This window comes from Podarcis liolepis, assembly GCF_965112155.1.
Source record: "Podarcis liolepis genome assembly, chromosome: 8".
Classification (NCBI taxonomy): domain Eukaryota; kingdom Metazoa; phylum Chordata; class Lepidosauria; order Squamata; family Lacertidae; genus Podarcis; species Podarcis liolepis.
In genome coordinates this window covers 336,286-356,847 of record NC_139560.1, presented here as the reverse complement: position 1 = coordinate 356,847, position 20,562 = coordinate 336,286, and the positions used below count along the sequence as shown (strand labels likewise).

The 20,562-nt window shown below is 53.4% G+C and overlaps 1 protein-coding gene across 27 annotated transcripts in view; it reads left to right on the top strand.

Annotated features, from left to right (window-relative positions):
• The window catches only part of PLEC (plectin), a 122,456-nt gene extending 112,457 nt beyond the window's left edge, over positions 1-9,999 (top strand). For all 27 annotated transcript variants that reach the window (XM_083516426.1, XM_083516428.1, XM_083516418.1 and 24 more), the window contains 3 exons: positions 586-7,653; positions 8,245-8,400; positions 8,898-9,999. In XM_083516426.1, coding sequence (XP_083372552.1) covers positions 586-6,939 — 6,354 coding nt within the window. In that variant the 3' untranslated portion in view covers positions 6,940-7,653; positions 8,245-8,400; positions 8,898-9,999. The remainder of the gene's footprint in view (positions 1-585; positions 7,654-8,244; positions 8,401-8,897) is intronic.
• Positions 10,000-20,562: the final 10,563 nt, after the last annotated feature.

The window sequence follows — 20,562 nt, the reverse complement described above, 5'->3', positions numbered from 1 at the left end:
AGGCGGGTGGGAGAGAGGAGTGGTAGCCAAATTCTGGCAGTTGTGCAGAGAAGGGCCGGGGTTCTGCTGTCGTTCCTCAGAACAGCTGAACTCAGGCTCCTTCAAGGAGAGGCTTGTCGAAAGGGAAAAGGCTGCCTTTGGGCAACTCCCATGTCTACTTTGTGGTGGCCCACCCAGCACCCCTGGACTACAGCCCCCCCCCATTCCTGGCCATTGTCTGTGCTGGGGCCCAAGAGCAGCTGGAGGCCAGCTGTGCACAAGACTCGCTTAACCCAGAGAGGGCACCATTTGCTCCAGCACATCCTGGTCCCACTTTCCAAGGAAGGGGTACAGTGTCCCTCTGTGCCCCCAACCCTTTCCCGCTGCTTGTTTACTCACATGGAAATTGTGGTAACTCCCTAACTTCCTCATGTGCTGCCTCTCAGGGCCAGCCAGGTTGACCCTTAACATGTGCCCCCCCTTCAGTGCTGGCTTTGAATGTAACCTGCTGTGTCGGCGTCTATTGACAGTTGACTGTTCTTTGGGCACTGTGTGCATATCGTGTGTAAGGCAACTGACCTCCCTTTTGTCTCCCTCCACCCCCAGATGCAGGTGGCCCAGAAGGAGCAGTTGCTCCAGGAGACGCAGATCCTCCAGCAGACTTTCCTGTCGGAGAAGGACATCCTCTTGCAGAAGGAGAGGTTCGTGGAGGAGGAGAAGGCCAAGCTGGAGAAGCTCTTCCAGGACGAGGTCAACAAGGCTCAGGGCCTAAAGGCGGAGCAGGAGCGCCAGCAGAAGCAGATGGAGCAGGAGAAGCAGCAGCTGGCGGCCACCCTGGAGGAGGCCAAGAAGAAGCAGGCGGAGGCCGAGGAGAATGTCCGCCGGAAGCAGGAGGAGCTCCAGCAGCTGGAAAAGCAGCGGAAGCAGCAGGAGAAGCTTCTTGCAGAGGAAAACCAGAAGCTGAGGGAGAAGCTGGAGAAGCTGCAGGAGGAGCAGCGGGTGGCCCTGGCTCAGACGAGGGAGATCATGATCCAGACCGATGACCTTCCCCAGGAGGTGGTTGTCCCATCCACGCAGGCACCTCAGTCGAAGGCTGTGCCCAACGGCCGAGACATGGTAGATGGCATCTCTCGGAACGGTGAGCCAGAACTGGCTTTCGATGGAATCCGTCAGAAAGTGCCTGCCAAGAAGCTGCTGGAGGCTGGCATCCTGAGCCAAAAGAACCTGGACAAGTTGACCAAAGGGAAGGTGACGGTGGAGGAGCTCTCCAAGAGGGATGACATCAGGAGGTACCTGCAAGGCACCAACAGCATCGCCGGCCTGGTGGTTAAGCCGACCAACGAGAAAGTGAGCATCTACCAGGCCATGAAGAAGCAGCTGCTCAGCCCAGGCACAGCCCTCATCCTGCTGGAGGCGCAGGCTGCCTCTGGCTTCATCATTGACCCCATAAAGAACAAGCGGATGTCCGTCAACGAGGCCGTGAAAGAGGGAGTTGTGGGGCCTGAACTGCACAATAAATTGCTGTCTGCTGAGAGAGCAGTGACCGGCTACAAAGACCCCTACACGGGGGAAAAGATCTCCCTCTTCCAAGCCATGACAAAAGATCTCATTGTGAAAGACCACGCGATCCGGCTCCTGGAAGCTCAGATTGCCACAGGAGGCATCATTGACCCCATCAATAGTCACCGCCTGCCCGTGGAAGTGGCCTACAAGCGAGGCTTCTTCGATGAAGAGATGCAGAAGATCCTCTCTGACCCCACGGATGACACCAAAGGCTTCTTTGACCCCAACACCCAGGAGAACCTGACTTACTTGCAGCTGATGGAGAGATGTGTGACCGACCCGGAGACTGGCCTCACTTTGCTGCCGCTGACAGACAAAGCAGCCAAAGGCAGAGAGCTGGTCTACACCGACCAAGAGGCAAAAGACGTCTTCAGGAAAGCCACAGTGTCCGCTCCCTTCGGCCAATTCAAGGGGAAGACCGTGACCATCTGGGAAATCATCAACTCTGAGTATTTCACTGAGGAGCAGAGGCGGGACCTTCTGCGCCAGTACAAGACTGGAAAGATCACCGTGGAGAAGATAATCCGGCTGGTCATCACAGTGGTGGAGGAGAGTGAGAAGAAGAGCCAGCTCTGTTTCGATGGGCTCCGGGCGCCTGTCCCAGCTGCCGAGCTGCTGGAGAGCAAAATCATTGACAAGGATCTTTACAACCAGTTGCACCAGGGGAAGAAGTCCGTGAAGGATGTCGCCAATGATGAGGCCATCAAGAAGTATCTGAAAGGCTCGAGTGCCATCGCAGGCATCTTGGTAGAGTCAACAGGCCAGAAGTTATTGCTCAATGATGCCTTGAAGAAAAACCTCCTCAAGCCAGAGGTGGTCCTGATGCTCCTGGAGGCCCAGGCTGGAAGTGGATACATCATTGACCCCGTGAGGAATGAGTATCTCCCTGTGGACGAAGCCGTCAAATCTGGAATTGTTGGCCCTGAGTTGCATGAGAAGCTGCTGTCTGCAGAGAAGGCTGTGACAGGCTACAAGGACCCTTACACGGGGCAGGTGGTCTCACTTTTCCAAGCACTGCAGAAAGGCCTCATTGCCAAGGAGACAGGGGTCCGTCTGCTGGACGCTCAGCTTGCCACCGGGGGCATCATTGACCCCGTGAACAGCCACCGCCTCCCCCTTGACGTTGCTTGCAAGCGAGGCTACTTCAGTGAAGAGATGCACAAGACGTTGTCTGCTCCAGCCGACGATGCCAAGCTGTACTATGACCCCAACGCCCAGGAGAAGGTCAGTTACGCTCAGCTGCAGAGGAAATGCCACGTTGACAAGCCAACGGGCCTTCGCCTGCTCTCCCTCTCTGACCAGGCCATCCGGCTTCAGCAGGAGGAGGTCTACTCTGATAGCCAGGCTAAGGAATCCTTTGGCAAGGCAGTGGTGGAAGTCCCAGCTGGCAGCTTGAAGGGCAAAACGGTCACAATCTGGGAGCTGATTCATTCTGAATATTTCACTGAAGAGCAGAGACGGGAGCTGATACGGCAGTTCAAATCCGGCAAAGTCACCATCGAGAGGGTCATCAAAATAATTGTCACCATCATTGAAGAGACTGAGACCAAAAAGCAAGAGAAGCTGACCTTCAGTGGCTTGCGTGCCCCTGTGCCTGCCAGCGAGCTCTGGGAGTCCAAGATTCTCAGCAAGGCCCAGTATGAGCAGCTGAAGGAAGGGAAGAAGACCGTGAAGGACCTTTCCGAGACGGGGGACGTGAAGAGGTACCTCCAAGGGAGCGACTGCATTGCTGGTGTGTATGTGGAAGAAACCAAGGAGAAGCTGAACATCTATGAGGCCATGAAGAAGAACCTGCTCCTGCCCAGCACAGCAGTTGTCCTCCTGGAGGCCCAGGCAGCCACAGGGTTCATGGTGGACCCAGTCAGGAACCAGAAGCTGTATGTCAATGAGGCGGTGAAGGCTGGCATTGTGGGACCAGAGCTCCATGAGAAACTGCTGTCCGCCGAGAAGGCTGTGACTGGGTACAAGGACCCTTACTCCGGGAACACCATCTCCCTCTTTGAGGCCATGAAGAAGGGGCTGATCCTCAGGGAACATGCCATCCGCCTGCTGGAGGCCCAGGTCGCTACCGGAGGCATCATCGACCCCGTGCACAGTCATCGTGTCCCCGTGGAGGTGGCTTACAAGCGAGGTTACTTTGATGAAGCACTGAACCGAACCCTCTTGGACCCCACAGATGACACCAAGGGCTTCTTTGACCCCAACACCAAGGAGAATCTCACTTACCTGCAGCTGAAGGAGAGGTGTATTGAAGACCCTGAGACCGGCCTCTATCTGCTGCCCTTGAAGCAACCTGAGAGACCCACTGTGGTGGAGACAACCCAGGTGTACACTGAGGCCGAGACCAAGCAGGTGTTTGAGGAGACCCAGGTTGACATTCCGGTGGGAGACAGGGCCGGCTCCTCCATGTCCTTGTGGGAGATCATGAACTCGGACCTGATCCCCGAGGAGCAACGCAATCGGCTGATGGATGAGTTCCGCTCCGGCAAGGTGACGAAGGAGCGCATGATCATCATTATCATCGAAATCATTGAGAAGACAGAGATCATCCGGCAGCAAGACCTCACCTCCTATGACTATGTCCGCCGCCGCATCACTGCTGAGGACCTCTATGAGGCCAGGATCATCTCCCTGGAAATATACAATGCACTGAAGCAGGGCTCCAAGACCATCCGCGAGATCCTGGAGATCGAGACCATCTGGAGGTACCTGTACGGCTCCGGCTGTGTTGCTGGGATCTACATTCCATCCAGCAAACAGAAGATCAGCATCTACCAAGCCCTGAAGAAGGGGCTGATCAGCCCAGAGGTGGCTCGGCCCTTGCTGGAAGCTCAGGCTGCCACTGGCTTCATTGTGGAGCCCATCAAAAATGACATGTTGACTGTTGATGAGGCCGTCAGGAAAGGGGTTGTGGGCCCAGAAATGCACGACCGTCTCCTGTCTGCCGAGAGAGCTGTGACCGGCTACCGTGACCCCTACAGCGAGCAGAAAATCTCTCTCTTCCAGGCCATGAAGAAGGATCTCATCCCTTCTGAGGAAGCCCTCAGGCTGCTTGATGCCCAGTTGGCCACTGGAGGCATAATAGACCCACACCTGGGCTTCCACCTGCCCTTAGAAATTGCCATTCAGCGTGGCTACTTAAACAGGGAGACACACGACCGGCTGTCTGAGCCCAGCGAGGTCCGCAGCTATGTGGATCCCTCCACCGATGACAAGCTCAGCTATGCACAGCTCCTCAAGCGATGCAGGAAGGACGAGAACAATGGCTGCCTGCTGTTGCCCCTCTGTGACACTCGCAAGCTGACCTTCAGGGGCCTGAGGAAGCAGATCTCGGTTGAAGAGCTGGTGCGCTCCAAAGTCATGGATGAAGCAACCGCCCAGCGCCTCCAGGAGGGCTTGACCTCTGTGGAAGAAGTCTCCAAAAACCTGCAGAGGTTCTTGGAGGGCACCAGCTGCATTGCTGGCGTCTACGTGGACTCCTCCAAGGAGAGGCTGTCTGTGTACCAGGCCATGAAGAAAGGCATCATCCGTCCCGGCACAGCCTTTGAGCTGCTGGAAGCCCAGGCAGCTACTGGGTATGTCATCGACCCCATCAAGAGCCTCAAGTTGACTGTGGAGGAAGCGGTGCGCATGGGCATCGTGGGTCCCGAGTTCAAGGACAAGCTGCTTTCGGCAGAGAGGGCTGTGACAGGCTACAAGGACCCCTACTCTGGCAAGATGATCTCCCTCTTCCAAGCCATGAAGAAAGGCCTGATCCTGAAAGACCACGGGATCCGTTTGCTAGAAGCTCAGATTGCCACAGGAGGCATCATTGATCCAGAGGAGAGCCATCGCCTGCCTGTGGAAATGGCATACAAGAGAGGCCTCTTTGACGAGGAAATGAATGAGATCCTCCTGGATCCCAGCGATGACACAAAGGGGTTCTTTGACCCAAACACTGAGGAAAACCTGACCTACCTGCAGCTGATGGAGAGGTGCATGACAGACCCTGAGACCGGGCTCTGCCTTCTGCCTTTGAAGGAGAAGAAGCGGGAGAGGAAGACCTCCTCCAAGTCCTCCGTCCGCAAGCGCAGGGTGGTGATCGTTGACCCAGAGACCGGGAAGGAGATGTCCGTGTACGAAGCCTACCGCAAAGGCCTCATTGACCACCAGACCTATTTGGAGCTCTCTGAGCAGGAGTGCGAATGGGAAGAGATCACAATTTCCTCCTCGGATGGGGTGGTCAAATCCATGATCATTGACCGGAGGTCAGGGAGGCAGTACGACATCGACGACGCCATTGCAAAGGGCCTGATTGACCAGTCTGCCCTGGACCAGTACCGCTCGGGCACTTTGTCCATCACAGAGTTTGCAGACATGTTGTCTGGCAACATGAGCGGGTTCCGATCCAGATCTTCCTCCGTCGGCTCCTCCTCTTCCTACCCCGTAAGCCCAGCCCATGGGAGAGCTCAGCTGGCCTCCTGGAGTGACCCCACAGAGGAGACCGGCCCAGTGGCTGGCATCCTGGACACAGACACCCTGGAGAAGGTCTCCATCACAGAGGCCATGCACCGCAACCTGGTGGATAACATCACTGGCCAGAGACTGCTGGAGGCTCAGGCCTGCACGGGAGGGATCATTGACCCGAGCTCCGGGGAGAAGTTCTCCGTCGCTGATGCTGTTAACAAAGGCCTAGTGGACAAGATCATGGTGGACAGGATCAACCTGGCCCAGAAGGCTTTCTACGGCTTTGAGGACCCCAGAACCAAGACCAAGATGTCCGCTGCGCAAGCCCTGAAGAAGGGCTGGCTGTACTATGAGGCCGGCCAGCGGTTCCTGGAGGTGCAGTATCTGACTGGAGGGCTGATTGAGCCGGAGGCGACTGGCCGGGTCCCCCTGGACGAGGCGCTGCAGAAGGGCACCATCGATGCCCGCACGGCCCAGAAGCTCCGGGACGTGAACACCTATTCCAAGTACTTGACCTGCCCCAAAACCAAGCTCAAGATCTCCTACAAGGATGCCATGGACAGGAGCATGACAGAGGAGGGCACCGGCCTGCGTCTCCTGGAAGCCTCTTCCCAGTCCAGCAAAGGCTATTACAGCCCCTACAATGTCAGCGGCTCCGGCTCCACCTCGGGGTCTCGATCCGGCTCACGAACGGGATCCCGGTCGGGCTCCAGGCGAGGGAGCTTCGACGCAACGGGCTCCGGCTTCTCCATGTCCTTCTCTTCCGCCTCTTACAGTTCTTCCAACTACGGCCGAAGATACACATCAGGTTCAAGTGGCGGCGGCAGCACAGAGGTCCCCCCCAGCCTTGCTGGCATCTCGGCCCCCCACAGCGTGAGCTGCGGAGGAGGAGGAGAAGGCGGCAGGAGATCTATTGGACTGCAGGGGCAGCCGCAGCTTCCCGTGGCCTAACGTGCTCCCAGCCCTCCTGCCTCCTTCAAGCCTGAGATAACGTTTGCATTTATCCTGCTCTGCATGTGGAAAAGCTGCTGGCTAACCTTCTCATTTTTATTATTATTATTTTGTAATGTTTAAAAACACAATCTCCTTCCAAAGCAGTGCCTAAAGTTTAACCAAAAAAGACTAGACTAATATATTAATATATATGATTGTTCTGACAGTATTTGTATATCGAGAGAAAAAGAGAGAGAGCGTTTCCGTCGTCATCCTCCACCATCCTTCCCCCGCCCTCAGTTTAGCCACCCGGGAGCTTGTTTCTCTTTGTACCATCTGCAGAGTAGAATAACCCCAGGCAGGGACCTGCGGATGCCGCCCTTTGGGCAGAAGCTGCACTCTGTCCTTCTCCTCACCAGCCAGCGCCTTCCTCCACGGAGCCCCACCAGCTCCCTCCGTCAAGGGAGAGGATGACCCTCGTGCCAAGGACCCTCTTGACCTCCTGCCTATGCAAGCTGCACCCTCCGCCTCCAGTCAGGAAGGAAGAGAGCCCCCACCGCCCCCTGGGCACCCCAGAGCCCCCCTCGGCTGCCACAAGCTTCCAACGCCATGCCTGGACTGCTCTTTCTCACGGGCCCTCGGCCGGACGACCAAGACCACTGCTGTCTGCACTCCACCGCGGCTGCTCTCTGGCTGGCTTCCCCTCCGCTGCCTGGACTCTGCGCTCAGACCGTAAGTGTGCCCTGGCGCTGCCGCCGCCTCCTCCCTCCTGCTGCTGCCGCCTTGCGGATGGGCCTGCCCGCCTCTCTCCACGCCTCCCCCTCTGCCCGTCTCTTCTCCCTGCCCACGCCTCCAACCTGCAGATCCTTCCTGGCGCTTTCTGTGGGGCTCTGCTTGCCGCGCTCAGCACATGGGGAGCTTTGCACTGCTGTGGGCTGCTCTTAGCTGGCTGTGACCTCTGCACGTCTGTCTGTCTATCTGTCTGTCTGGTTCTGTGTATCTGGGAAGCGCCCTGTACGAAAACATGGACAGGCAAAGGTTAGAACTGGACGGTCTCCCTTGAAGCCACAACAGCTCAGCGAGGTCTGTTCCCTGGCCTCTTGCTAAAAGCTGTCTCCCCTGGGGATGCTCACGGGTACCACCAAGGCTGTGTCTTCTCCTGGGTCTTATGCTTTCAGAGTCCCGCTTTTCCTTCTTATCGAGGGCAAATGGCAGGATGGGCGCTTACGGAAGCAGCCGCGCCCTGAAACGGGCACCGCCCTTGTGCTTTTTCTTCCCAGCTGCTTTGTGTTCCTTCGTAATAACATGCGCTCTTTCTCTCAGACGTTTTCTCCTAGTCCCACCAAAGAAGCCCCCCTGTCGCTGGGAGAACTCCTGAGCTGGTTTTCTGAGGTCAGCAAGTCCTGGAGGAGCTCGGCAGGAGGCCCTGAGGCGGCAGCAGATGCAGCAGCCTTCCCTCCGCTGCTCTCGCCCACAAAGGTAACTGCGGGGCTCGGAATCTCCTTCCGCTTTGGGCTGTGAGCTTCTTGCGCTGGCTTCCAGGGGCTGAGGTGGTGCTGAATGGAAGGCGGGCAGAGCTGCAGAGAGGGAGACCCAGGCAAGCTAGAAATAGAATACGCAAGTGCCAAGAGTGCTCCCCACGGATCCTGAGAATGAGAACAGTGGCCCCCTGTTCTGGGGAAGAGCCACCCCCTTTCCCACTGTTTCTCTCCTCCTGAACCTCTGGGGCTCTGAGGCTGATGGGCCATTGCTCCTCCCCTGGTCTCTGGCCGGCAGCCTCAGCCTCTCCTCCTCCTTGGAAGGGTGTTCAGGGTCCATCGTGGGCAGGGAGTGGCAGGCAGGCAGGCAGGCGGGGGTCGGAGGAGCCAGCGGGGCTGAGCATGGCAGTGGCTTCCTGGCTTGAAGTGATGGCATCATTGTCACGTGTGACTTCTTCTCTCTCATCCCATCCTGTTCTTTTTCTTCACTTTATTTAGCGTTGCTGGATGTCCATTTCAACTTCCTTCCCAGTTGCCGCGGATCTCGTCCCCCAGTGTTGGGGCAAGTGGGACAGCACTGAGGACCCAGGCAGACCCTTCCCCCTCCCTTTGCAGCCGCAGCGGAGCAGCTAGCAGGGGCCGCGGCTGGCGGTCAGGGGCCAGTGAGGCGGGGGCAGGGGTAGGGAGGCAGGGGCGGCCACAGAGAGCCCTCCTCCTAGGTGGCCTGGGCAAAGCTGGAGTGGTCCTCTGCCCATTGCAGATGAGCTGGTCCCCTGGCCCTTGGGGGGGGGCGAGGCTGAGAGCTGCTGTGCTGTGCTCTGGAGGAAGGCAGCCAGGCAGTTGTGGGCAGGGGAGCGAGGCCGTCGGAAAGCCACCCTGCCTGCTGCAGCTCAGAGGGGGCTGCCTCCCCCCACCTGCCCCCCCACCTCCAGCATAAGTAGGGTCAGGGGCACATCCTCCTCTGCCGGGGTGCTTTTCCTGGGCTCACACAGGGCGTATCTGCCCTCTTTTCAAAGCAATAAGAGATGCAAAGGCAGCAGTAGAGCAGAGGTGGTCTCAGTCCTGAGGGGGGTTGTTGCTGGAGCCACAGCCCGGCGGGGTGGGGGGTGTCCTTGGGCAGCCTCCCCAACTCCTGCCTGCGGAAGCCAAGAGGATGCTGTGCCCCCCCCCCCGGCATCGGAAGGTCCTTCTCCGCCAGCCCATCCTTATTTGCTCCATGTGAATCAAGCCATCCCATTCCTTGGCATTTGTTGATGTTCTATTCTTCTCTCATTATCCAGTTGGTTGGTTTTTTTTCTTGCTTTTGCATGATGTATTAACTCGAGCAAGCCTGTATCCATATTCTGTGTCGGCCATTGGCACAGGCCCTTCTCTCCCTCGCCCCCCCCCCCAGCTCCCCTGGCTCCCCTCCTGCCTCTTTCTGCTCAAAGCAGCGGAGGCGGCCCTCGTTCTTCTCAGACTAAACTGTTCAGGCTCATCTCTGTTTTTCGGGAGGCAGAACACTAAACCGCAACTTGTAAATACCATGAAGTGTTTGTAAAAACATGCAGTATGGAACCAGGCCCTCTGCACCGGGGGCAGTAAAGAAGATTCTATGAAACGGCTTCCGTGTGGTTTGTTTGCGACAACTCGCTCCTCTTCCAAGGACACTGAGCCCCTCCCTAGCGCCCCAAACTCCCTGCCCTCCTTGCTTCAAAGCCCTTGGGTGGGTCCCAGCCTGGGGGAGTTGGCTATGGGGTCTTTGTGGTGCTTCCAGAAGGAGCCTTCTCCACAAGAGCTTCCCGAAGTAGCTTCAGACCTCCGGTGAGTAACTGACCGGGTTGCCCACGTGGGCCTGGAGTCAGGGGCTGCTCTGCAAGAGTGACCCCGGAGAAGTCGCTGGTGTGAATTCCCCTCTTGGTTGGGTATGGAGAAGAGGCTCTGGTGCTTTCCATGCCTTCCTTACAACACGTCTTTGCAGCCTGGTGCTCTGGAACAAAGCAGTCCGTCTCAAAGTCACGCCAGGGTTGGAGCTGCAAGCCATGCAGAAGGAGTTGTGGCCTCTGCTGCTAAGGTCCCTTTGCCCCAGGCTCCCACCCCACGGTGCCTGCAGCCCGCAAGGGGGTCACAAGGCAACCCACCCTCTTCCCAAGACCTGTAGTTCACCTAACTTTGAGAGCTAGATCCCATCAGTATCCATAGAAGCTCATGAACTGTTACCAAGCATCTCTGCATGAATAATGCCAAAACTCTGGGAAAAAAGAGAGGGATTATGAAGCAGGTATGTTTTAATTCTAGGAACAGATCAGGCTGGAAGCTGCCTCTGGCTAGGATGGGTCTCAGTGGGGTTTTGGGAGCCTGAATATTCGTGTCAATGTTGCTGGAGCTGCCAGGCTCAGAACGCGGCAGGCCTGCCTCCCTCCTGCCCACCCCCTGGGTCCGTTCCTGTTTTGCTCTTTGTCCCAGGGCACATAAAAGGCGGCTCTATCCAGCTCCTCTGGAGCAGATGGCAGCAGGCCAGGTCCTGGCTCCTCGCATTGCCCCTTTCCAAAGGCAAGAGAAAGCAAAGAGGTTTTCCTTCCCTTGAGCAAACTACACTAATGTAGCTGTTTGGAAGCACAGCCGGGCCTCTTCGGTTTTAACGAGGAGCTTGGAGGCTCCGCTGCAGCTGGCAGCTCCTGGGCACTCAGGCTGGCAGGGATCCCTGGCACTGTGCCCACCTCATAGAGGTGGGTGGCATGCCTGAGGGTTGTTCTATGGTACTAGAAACCCATTCCTTAATTTGGGGGTCTTCAACTGGGGCACCTAAGTCATTTCATGAAAGAAGAAGGGTCGGCATCTAAGGTCAAACTTAGAAAAGGATAGCAAATACTGAGACATTTTTGGAAGAAGGAAAAAGTCCTTTCAATTCACTGTTTAAGAAATGCAAAGCCAAAATGTACTAAAGCCAGGCAAGGGTAGTAATACGCTGCCATCCAGAAGGGGTCTGTGATTCTTTCACCAGGTACCCATTCCTGGCAGGAACCGCAGGGGAACCTGACATGGGCCAAATCTGCCCCATCCATCTTCCCATTGCGTACCCTTTCCCCCAAGCTGTGCCCATATCCAGTGGTGGAGCTTCATGCTCTGGCACTGGGGGGGGGGGCGGAGAACAGGTGGGGGTGTGGCATGCCACCTGCAGGGGGGGCGTGGTGCCCAGCGTGGGGGGGGGGCAGCCACGATGGCACCCCACTGGGATTGCGCTGCCAGGGGCGGTGTGCTCCCCCCGCACTCCTCTTCTTCCTCCGCCAGTGCCCAAATCCTGCCCAAGTGAAGAGTGATGGGCACAGAATGGGCAGGGAGCTGACCCCTCCATTTTTTTTATTTAAGGCCCACCTAGTCCAGCACTGTAGGAAGTGTCAGACTAGATGTCCCAGAGGGAAGCCCATAATTCCAAGCTGAATGCAACCCTTGTGATTGCCAGAAAACGTAGCCATTGTGGCCTGTAGCCATTTAGATTCTTCTGCTGCTTTCATTTGTCAAATCCTCTTTTAAAGCTGTCTGAAGTTGGTGGCCATCCTGTGGCAATGAGTTCCACAGTTTAACTGTACCCTGGATGAAGAGGTACTTTATTTTCTCTGTCCTGAAGCTCTTGCCCTTCGGCTTCATCGCTCGACCACATTCATTTCAAGTTCTCCACACCTTGCAGGATTCCACACACTCTGGGAGCCTCGTCTCTCTTCTGAATGAAAGAGCCCCACCAGTTGTAACTCCTCCGAAAAGGGGACCAGCTTCCACCCCTGACTCATCGTGGCTGCCCTTTTCTGAGCTCTTTCCCACCATATTCCCAGTGTGGACACACCATGGAGTTGTGGAGCAGGAGTATAATGTCAGCAGGACCTGCCAATGCAGAGCCACACAGATACACTTCGATATCTAGGGAACCAGGATGGGGCCCCTGCTGTGCATCATTTCGCAGGTGCTTAAAACAAACTGCATTTGCCATTAAACTGCCCAATCGCGCCCTTTGGAGAGGTCCTCTTGGAACTCTTCCCAAACCTTTTTTCTTCCATCAACCCTGAATAATTGAGCCTCATCAAGTCGTAACTCTGGATCGTTTATGAACAAGGTAGAAAGCACACGTCCCAAAAACACGGGTCCTGAGGTGGGCTCCACAGTAACATGCACCATTATTTTAGATTCTTGTCCATCTAGAAATATAATTTGCCTCATTTGTGCCTCATCTCAGAAAAACAATTTCTGGTGCTGCCAGTGTTGGGCACCCCTTCCTTCCTTCCTTCCTTCCTTCCTTCCTTCCTTCCTTCCTTCCTTCCTTCCTTCCTTCCTTCCTTCCTTCCTCTAAAGTTTCAAGGCCTCCTGCCTCCATAAGCCTTCAGGGTTTCCTCTGGGCTTTTCTCCCCCAGCCTGCACGTGGTTCCCTCGGCTGCAGAGCCTTCCTCCCAGGCAGCCATTTTCCGCTGCCGCCCAACTGCCTTGCACCTTCCCAGGCCGAAGTGCCGTCCCTCCGTCCAGCTCTCCTCAGGCCACCCCCCTCCACGGCCACGTCTAATGGTTTCTTCTGAGCCTGGCTGCCATTTCCGGAGGTTTGGGAGCGCCAGAGGAGCATGAATGGGCTGCCCCCGCCCTTTTCTCCAGCAGCCATGAGGTCCAGGCGGATGGACCACAAAGAGCCACATTCTGCCTCAGTTCAGCTGGGGGGGGGCCCTCAGGGCAGCAGCACCCTGGGGTGGCACCCTCTGAATCACCCACTGCACTGCAAGGGCAGGAGAGTGAGAGAAATGCCAGCCTCTGTCCCCTTGTTGACTCTGCCATTCTCTGTCCTCTGAAGCAAAAGGATGAGCGCCAGGCCTTGTGAGCAGTGGCATGAGGGGCAGAGACACCCCTTTCTGTGGGGCTGGACTGAGACCCACAGCTGCCTCTCTCCCCTCCACCCTGACCCCTTGCAATGGCGCCTGGGAGTTTGGCTCATGGAGGGCAGCTCTTGTGCCCAGCAGCTTTGCAAGGAAGCTGCCCCTTTCCTTCAGCCACACAACTGCAGCGTCGTGCCAGCTCCCTTCCCACAATTTCTCCAAGTTTGTGGAAATGGACTTGGCAGGCCTTGGGCACGAATCTGGAGTGGAATTGCAGCTGAGGAGGGAGGCAGCCAGGCACACTTGCTCCGGGCCCTGGAGGATGAAGCTGCCCAGGGGCCCTGCCAGACAGGCCCTGCCCCTTGCAGGGACGCCCCGGGACTCAGAGCAGCTCTGCAGGGCTTGGAGGCAGCCCTGCTTGGGCAGCAGAGTTACCCCACGTGGTCCTGCCCTTTTGCTGAAAGGAGGGGAGAGGCCGGCATGAAGTGCAGCTCAGAACTGCTCACCTCATGTTTTGGGTGGTGGTGGTTTGGGGTTTTTTAAAGGGAGCAGCTGTGCAATTATTTAAGGGCTGGGGCAGGAGGGGGAAATGGAGGGTTTCAGCTGTGAATGGATGCCAGTCCCCCCACCCCTGCCCACAAATCTAGACAGGCAGCCGGTCTACCCACTGAGAACCAACCAAAGGGCAGGCCTGGGATGCCAGCTTCTCAGAGGCCAGAGTCGCCAGATCTGCTGGAAATGGGCAGCCTGATCTCTGCTGTGAGTTCTGTATCTTTATTCCTTGGGAGTGTTTACTTCCAATTCCACTGCCCCAAAAAATCCTGCAGGTGCCCATAGCTTAGTCCACCTGCCTTCTGGCCCTTCAAGCCCAGCTGGGATCAAAGCTTCATGCAGCCCTCAATCCGAGCTATTAAAAATGCATCTGGAGTGAATAATTTGGGGGTAGGACAAGGTTTTGTCTGGCAGGGCAAGAAGCCTCAAATAAAATTTAAGATATTAACGGATGCTAAAGAAAGAGGTGGATTTGCCCTGCCAGACCTTAATCTTTATTATGAATCAGCTGCTTTTTGCTGGCTGAGAGAGTGGCTGCTTCTTGAAAACACTGAAGTGTTGGATTTAGAAGGTTTTAACAATGTATTTGGGTGGCATGCATATCTGTGGTATGATAAGGTAAAAGCACATAAAGCATTCAAAAATCATATTGTTAGAAAAGCATTGTTTAATGTCTGGATAAGATATAAGGATTTGTTAGGGAAAAAACCCCCAAGATGGTTGTCACCAATGGAAGCAAAGGCACAGAAAAAACTCAATATGGAGGCCAAATGGCCGAAATATTGGGAAATTTTGGAACAAGATGGAGAGAGAATAAAATTGCAGAGCTTTGAAAAATTGAAAAACAAAGTGAGAGATTGGCTCCATTATTATCAAATAATGGAGGCATACAAATTGGACAAAAAAGTTGGTTTCCAGGTGGAAAAATCAAAATTGGAAACAGAATTGTTAGATCCAAAAACTAAGAATTTGTCAAGAATGACCAGGTGACCAGGAATTGGCTGAACTCCCCTTGGGCTTGCCTGCCCCTTGGGCATCAAATCAGGATATGAAGACGTTCAGCCCAAGAACCAAGAGTGTGTGGGTGACATGGGTGCAGGCATTGTAGCAGGTGACATGATTACAGCCACCGCTACAAAGGAAAAACCCTAAAGAGGTTCTAGACAGAGCACATCAGAATGGTGCCCAGTTCAACCCAGGGGAAATCCAGTTGCTGGTTGACAAGGTCAGGGACTTGGCACAAAAGACAGCCTTGAACCTGATGCAGGCAAAGTCCAAGTTGTGCCTCAGATGCCTCTGCTGGTGGACAAGAACATGTAGTATCTTTCTCTGCATGTCCCCGATGTGCCGGCCCTGAGGGTGCTGCAAGAGTCCACCTATGGAAAGATGCACAAGGGCAAAGGGACTCCAATCACCAGCAAACCTTGGTCAGCCTGAAGACAGCTGTCACAACAGCCCCCGTCTTAAGGTTCTTTGATCTTCAAGAGCAACTACAATTTCAAGCAGGTGCATCTAAAGGTCATGTCTCTTGTTGAAGAAGCAGCTAATTGCCTTTGCCTCTCGAGCCCCAAGTCAGGCTGGAAAAACCTATGCACACATTGACAAAGAATATCTCGCTTTCATTTGCCAATACTTGTTTGTCATGGCAGTGTTGGTCCACTCAGATCACAAACCCTTGGAAGTGATTTTTTACCAGGCCCAGTGAACAGGCCCCAGCAAGGCTGCAAAGACTCACAGAATCATAGAACAGTAGAGTTGGAAGGAATCCTGAGGTCATCTATATAGTCCAACCCCTACAATGCAGGAATCTTAACTAAAGCACCCAGGACACACGGCTGTCCAAAGAAGGAGAGTCCACTACCTTCTGAGGGAACCTGTTGCAATGTCCAACAGCTCTTACTGTCAGAAACTTCATTCTGATGTTTAGTCGGAATCTCCTTTATTGTAACTTGACTCCCTTGGATTGGGTCCTACCCTCCGGAGCAGGTGAAAACAAGCCAGCTGCATCTTCCCTGCGGCAATGCTTCAGATAGTGGATGAGGGCTATTTTATCTCCTCTCAGTCTCTTTTTCCAGGCTAAACAGACCCAACTCCCTCAACTGTTCCTCATAAGACTTGGTTTCCAGAACCTTTTATCATCTTGGTCACCCTCCTCTGCACACATTCCAGCTTGTCAACATCCTTCTTAAATTGTAGTGCCCAAATACTCCAGGTGTGGTCTGACCAGGGCAGAATAGATTGACTTCTGGACACTAGACCTCTGCAAATGCAGCCTAGAATACGTTGTCTATTTTTCTGAGTCATGCAGAGTGATGTAGCAGTTTCACCCTCAAGGCTCTAGTGAGGAAGTAAAGGTAAAGGACCCTGGTCCAGTCAAACTTGACTATGGGGTCTGGCACTCAGCTCGCTTTCTGGCCGAGGGAGCCGGCGTTTGTCCACAGACAGTTTTTTCCAGGTCATGTGCCCAGCAATGGTGCAATGGGACACCGTGACAGAAGCTGTTTACCTTCCCACCGCAGGGGTACCTATTTATCTACTTTACTGGTAGACTCCACACACAAGACTTTGAAGATGAATCTTTACTTGCAGGAAAGCAACTATTAATAAGTCATGTTATTTAGGCATTTCAAGTCCCGTACAATGCATTCCTCTCCCTTGAGCCCAAGAGAGGGTCTTCTTGCTTTCAAAAAACTTCTTAAGTTATCAGTCCATAGCTTTGTCTGTCCTCACAAACTCCTGAACGTAGTGTCTGCTTGAAGTTTCCACACTCAGCAAAACAACAGCAAAATGGCGAAACAACCAGCCAACCTCCATTCTGCCCCCTCTCCTATCACTACCTAAGACAGCCACAAGCTCACTCTGAAAGGGAGTTAACAAACCAACAAGGCAACGATTCAGCATTTCTGGGACCTTAATTGGAGTCACAAGATTTTGCAGCTGTTACATTGCATTATTACATTACGTTGGTTTCCTTTTCCCCAGTACAATTTATTCTTTGTAAAATACATTTTCTAACGAATACAGCACAGTGGTACCTCCGTTTACGAACTTAATTCATTCTGGAGGTCCGTTCTCAACCTGAGGCATGCTTTCACTAATGGGGCCTCCTGCTGCTGCTGCGTGACTTCCACTTGCATCCTGGGGCAAAGTTCGCTACTTCTGGGTTAGTGGAGCTCATAACCTGAAGCGTTCGTAAGGAGGACGGTACATAACACGAGGTTCCACTGTACAAATACTAACAAAATAGCATTAGCTACATCATTGACTCATATTAAGCTTGTGGTCTACTAAGACCCCTGGATCCTTTTCACGTGCTCCTGCAACTCCCATGATATGGCCTGCATATTGTCTATCTACACCAAGGGAAGGGGATGTTTATAGCCAGCACATTCTCAAATCCAATTCCATGCTGAACACTTGGTGAAAGAGTTATTTTTGGCTGTACAGAAAGAGACTCCATTAGTGACCAGGTGCTTCACCAGTTGTAGCAGACATTTTTAAACTCAGACACCGTTGATAATAGATTACTACTCAAAAGTTCTCCATTTCGCTGACAATTTAGCTGCCACAATAGTGGCAAATTAGTATTTGCCCGCCATGGGATTCCCAGGGAGATGGTGTCTGCCTATGTTCCATTTGCCAGAGAATTGGGCATCATTGTGGCTCCACTCAAGCCCAGCCGACTCTCAGTCCAACAGCCTGGCTGAACGCACAGTCCAGACCACACAAAAAATACTGGAAGAGGCACAAGAAGATAGTACAGGTCCAAGTGCAAAAGAGAGGGATGGGCCCCTGCCTCCACCAGGGATTATAGGAAGGGGAAAGGACTTACAAGAGACGTCTGAGGGAGTCTCAGGAGCATCCTGGAATCAGAGGAGATGCATCTAATGGAGAGTCCTCTGGAGTGGATGGAGAGCTGCTTCCCCAGGACTGTTCACAATGATCTGAGCCTCTAGAAGCATCCAGAGACCCTCAGGAGACAGTCACCAACTTGGGCAATCATAGAATCATAGAATCATAGAGTTGGAAGAGACCCCAAGGGCCATCGAGTCCAACCCCCTGCCAAGCAGGAAACACCATCAGAGCACTCCTGACATATGGTTGTCAAGCCTCTGCTTAAAGACCTCCAAAGTAGGAGACTCCACCACACTCCTTGGCAGCAAATTCCACTGTCGAACAGCTCTTACTGTCAGGAAGTTCTTCCTAATGTTTAGGTGGAATCTTTCTTGTAGTTTGGATCCATTGCTCCGTGTCTGCTTCTCTGGAGCAGCAGAAAACAACCTTTCTCCCTCCTCTATGTGACATCCTTTTATATATTTGAACATGGCTATCATATCACCCCTTAACCTCCTCTTCTCCAGGCTAAACATGCCCAGCTCCCTTAGCCGTTCCTCATAAGGCATCGTTTCCAGGCCTTTGACCATTTTGGTTGCCCTCCTCTGGACACGTTCCAGTTTGTCAGTGTCCTTCTTGAATTGTGGTGCCCAGAACTGGACACAGTACTCCAGGTGAGGTCTGACCAGAGCAGAATACAGTGGCACTATTACTTCCCTTGATCTAGATGCTATACTCCTATTGATGCAGCCCAGAATTGCATTGGCTTTTTTAGCTGCCGCGTCACACTGTTGGCTCATGTCAAGTTTGTGGTCAACCAAGACTCCTATATCCTTTTCACATGTACTGCTCTCAAGCCAGGTGTCACCCATCTTGTATATGTGCCTCTCATTTTTTTTGCCCAAGTGCAATACTTTACATTTCTCCCTGTTAAAGTTCATCTTGTTTGTTTTGGCCCAGTTCTCTAATCTGTCAAGGTCGTTTTGAAGTGTGATCCTGTCCTCTGGGGTGTTAGCCACCCCTCCCAGTTTGCTGTCATCTGCAAATTTGATCAGGATGCCCTTGAGTCCATCATCCAAGTCGTTGATAAAGATGTTGAATAAGACCGGGCCCAAGACAGAACCCTGTGGCACCCCACTAGTCACTCTTCTCCAGGATGAAGAGGAACCATTGATGAGCACCCTTTGGGTTCGGTCAGTCAGCCAGTTACAAATCCACTGAGTGGTAGCATAGTCAAGACCGCATTTTACCAGCTTCTTTACAAGAATATCATGGGGCACCTTGTCAAATGCCTTGCTGAAATCAAGGTAGGCTACATCCACTGTGTTCCCTTCATCTACCAGGCTTGTAATTCTGTCAAAAAACGAGATCAGGTTAGTCTGACATGACTTATTTTTCAGAAATCCATGCTGACTATTGGTGATCACAGCTGTTGTTGGGTCCGTTGGGTCTGTCAGATGTTGGAGGGTCTGTTGTAAATCTCTGTGTTTTTGAAAATGTTCCTTGAAATACTGATTCCAGGCATGAATATATGCATGAAGATTCAAAATGTCAATATCAAAACAAAGAACTAAAATCTAAACCTGAGAGGCAATGAACCAAAATATCAAGTAGATGAAGCAACACTATTTTAAAAGCCTGGAGAATTATTATTTTTTAAGAAAGGTTTTATTTGGCCCCAAAGTGAACAAAATGCCAGCCATAGTTCAGGAGGCCTTTCCACTTCCTTGTGGGTGAAGGATGCAGCTCTACGGCAGACAGAACCTAGAACAATACGGCTGTCAGAAGACCCTCTTTATAAATCAGTTTTAAAAGGAAAGACTGAATGTAAAACATGATGAACAACATATTTAAATATGGCCATGCCTGGTGCATTCCAGCTGCTTTCTGCAGGCAGGGTCTGTTGCTGCCGCATTGCTTGCTTCCCGTTCTTTCACAGAATTACAGGTCTGTAAGCTGGAAGGAACCCAAAGGGTCATCCAGTCCAACCCTTTGCAATGCAGAAAGCACAGCTGGGTGCAACTTTGGGCTCTTCCACACTTCCTACTCCTAGAAAGCTCAGGTCCAACTGGTTTTCTCCTTTCCCAGGGAAAACCTGCTCTTTAGCTCTAAATTGGAGCAAACGTCAATCCAGAGAAAACCGGAATTGCCATTTGCTCTGAATGAGCACTAAAGAGCGGTTTTCTCCAGGGGAAAAAGGAAATGTGAATAAGCCCTTAATCCCATCACAACTTCAGAGACATTCTCCATGAAGTGTCTGGAGGTGAAGTCTGAGGCAGAAATCTGCAGGAGAAAGGCAAGCCCAGGAATGTGTTTGGTTGGCTTGAGCTGTCCCCAAAGCCTCCTTCACTTCAGATTTGACCACCTGACCGTATCCATGTCCATCTCCCTGTGGTGTTTTCTCCTCTTCTGCAGACGTTTTTCATGGTGGATCCTGCTGGCCTCCCAGGAAGGAACTCGGACCCCCCAACTCCAGACGCAGAACAGGGATCAGAGAGGTATGAAGGGGTCCATCACTGAGATTTTGGAGACTGGAAACGTTTGGGCCGGGCTTGGATGTATGTGGAGCTTGTCAGAGTGCAAGAGGGCGGGTCCCTTCCCTCTAAAATGTGGCCCTGTAGGACATGGCAGAGGCCACAGGGAGCCAACAGGTGGTGCTTCCATTGTACCTGTTCAAGCTGAGGCCCAGGTGAACCAAGAGCTTTATGTGGAAGGTGGGTTTCTAGGAAGGGACTCAAGTCAGAGGTGGCATCACACAGGCGTTTTGGGAGCATTGGAGGTGGTAGCTGCACAGAAGAAGCAGCAGAAAAGGACGTGGACCTGTGCTTTGTAGGCATGGGGCAAGTGCAGGTGTGGCTGAGCCCTGAGTCAGACCTTTGGTCTCTGTAACTGATCATCATCTGCCCCGATTGGGAGCCGCTCTGCAGGGCTGCAAGTGGGGCATTCCC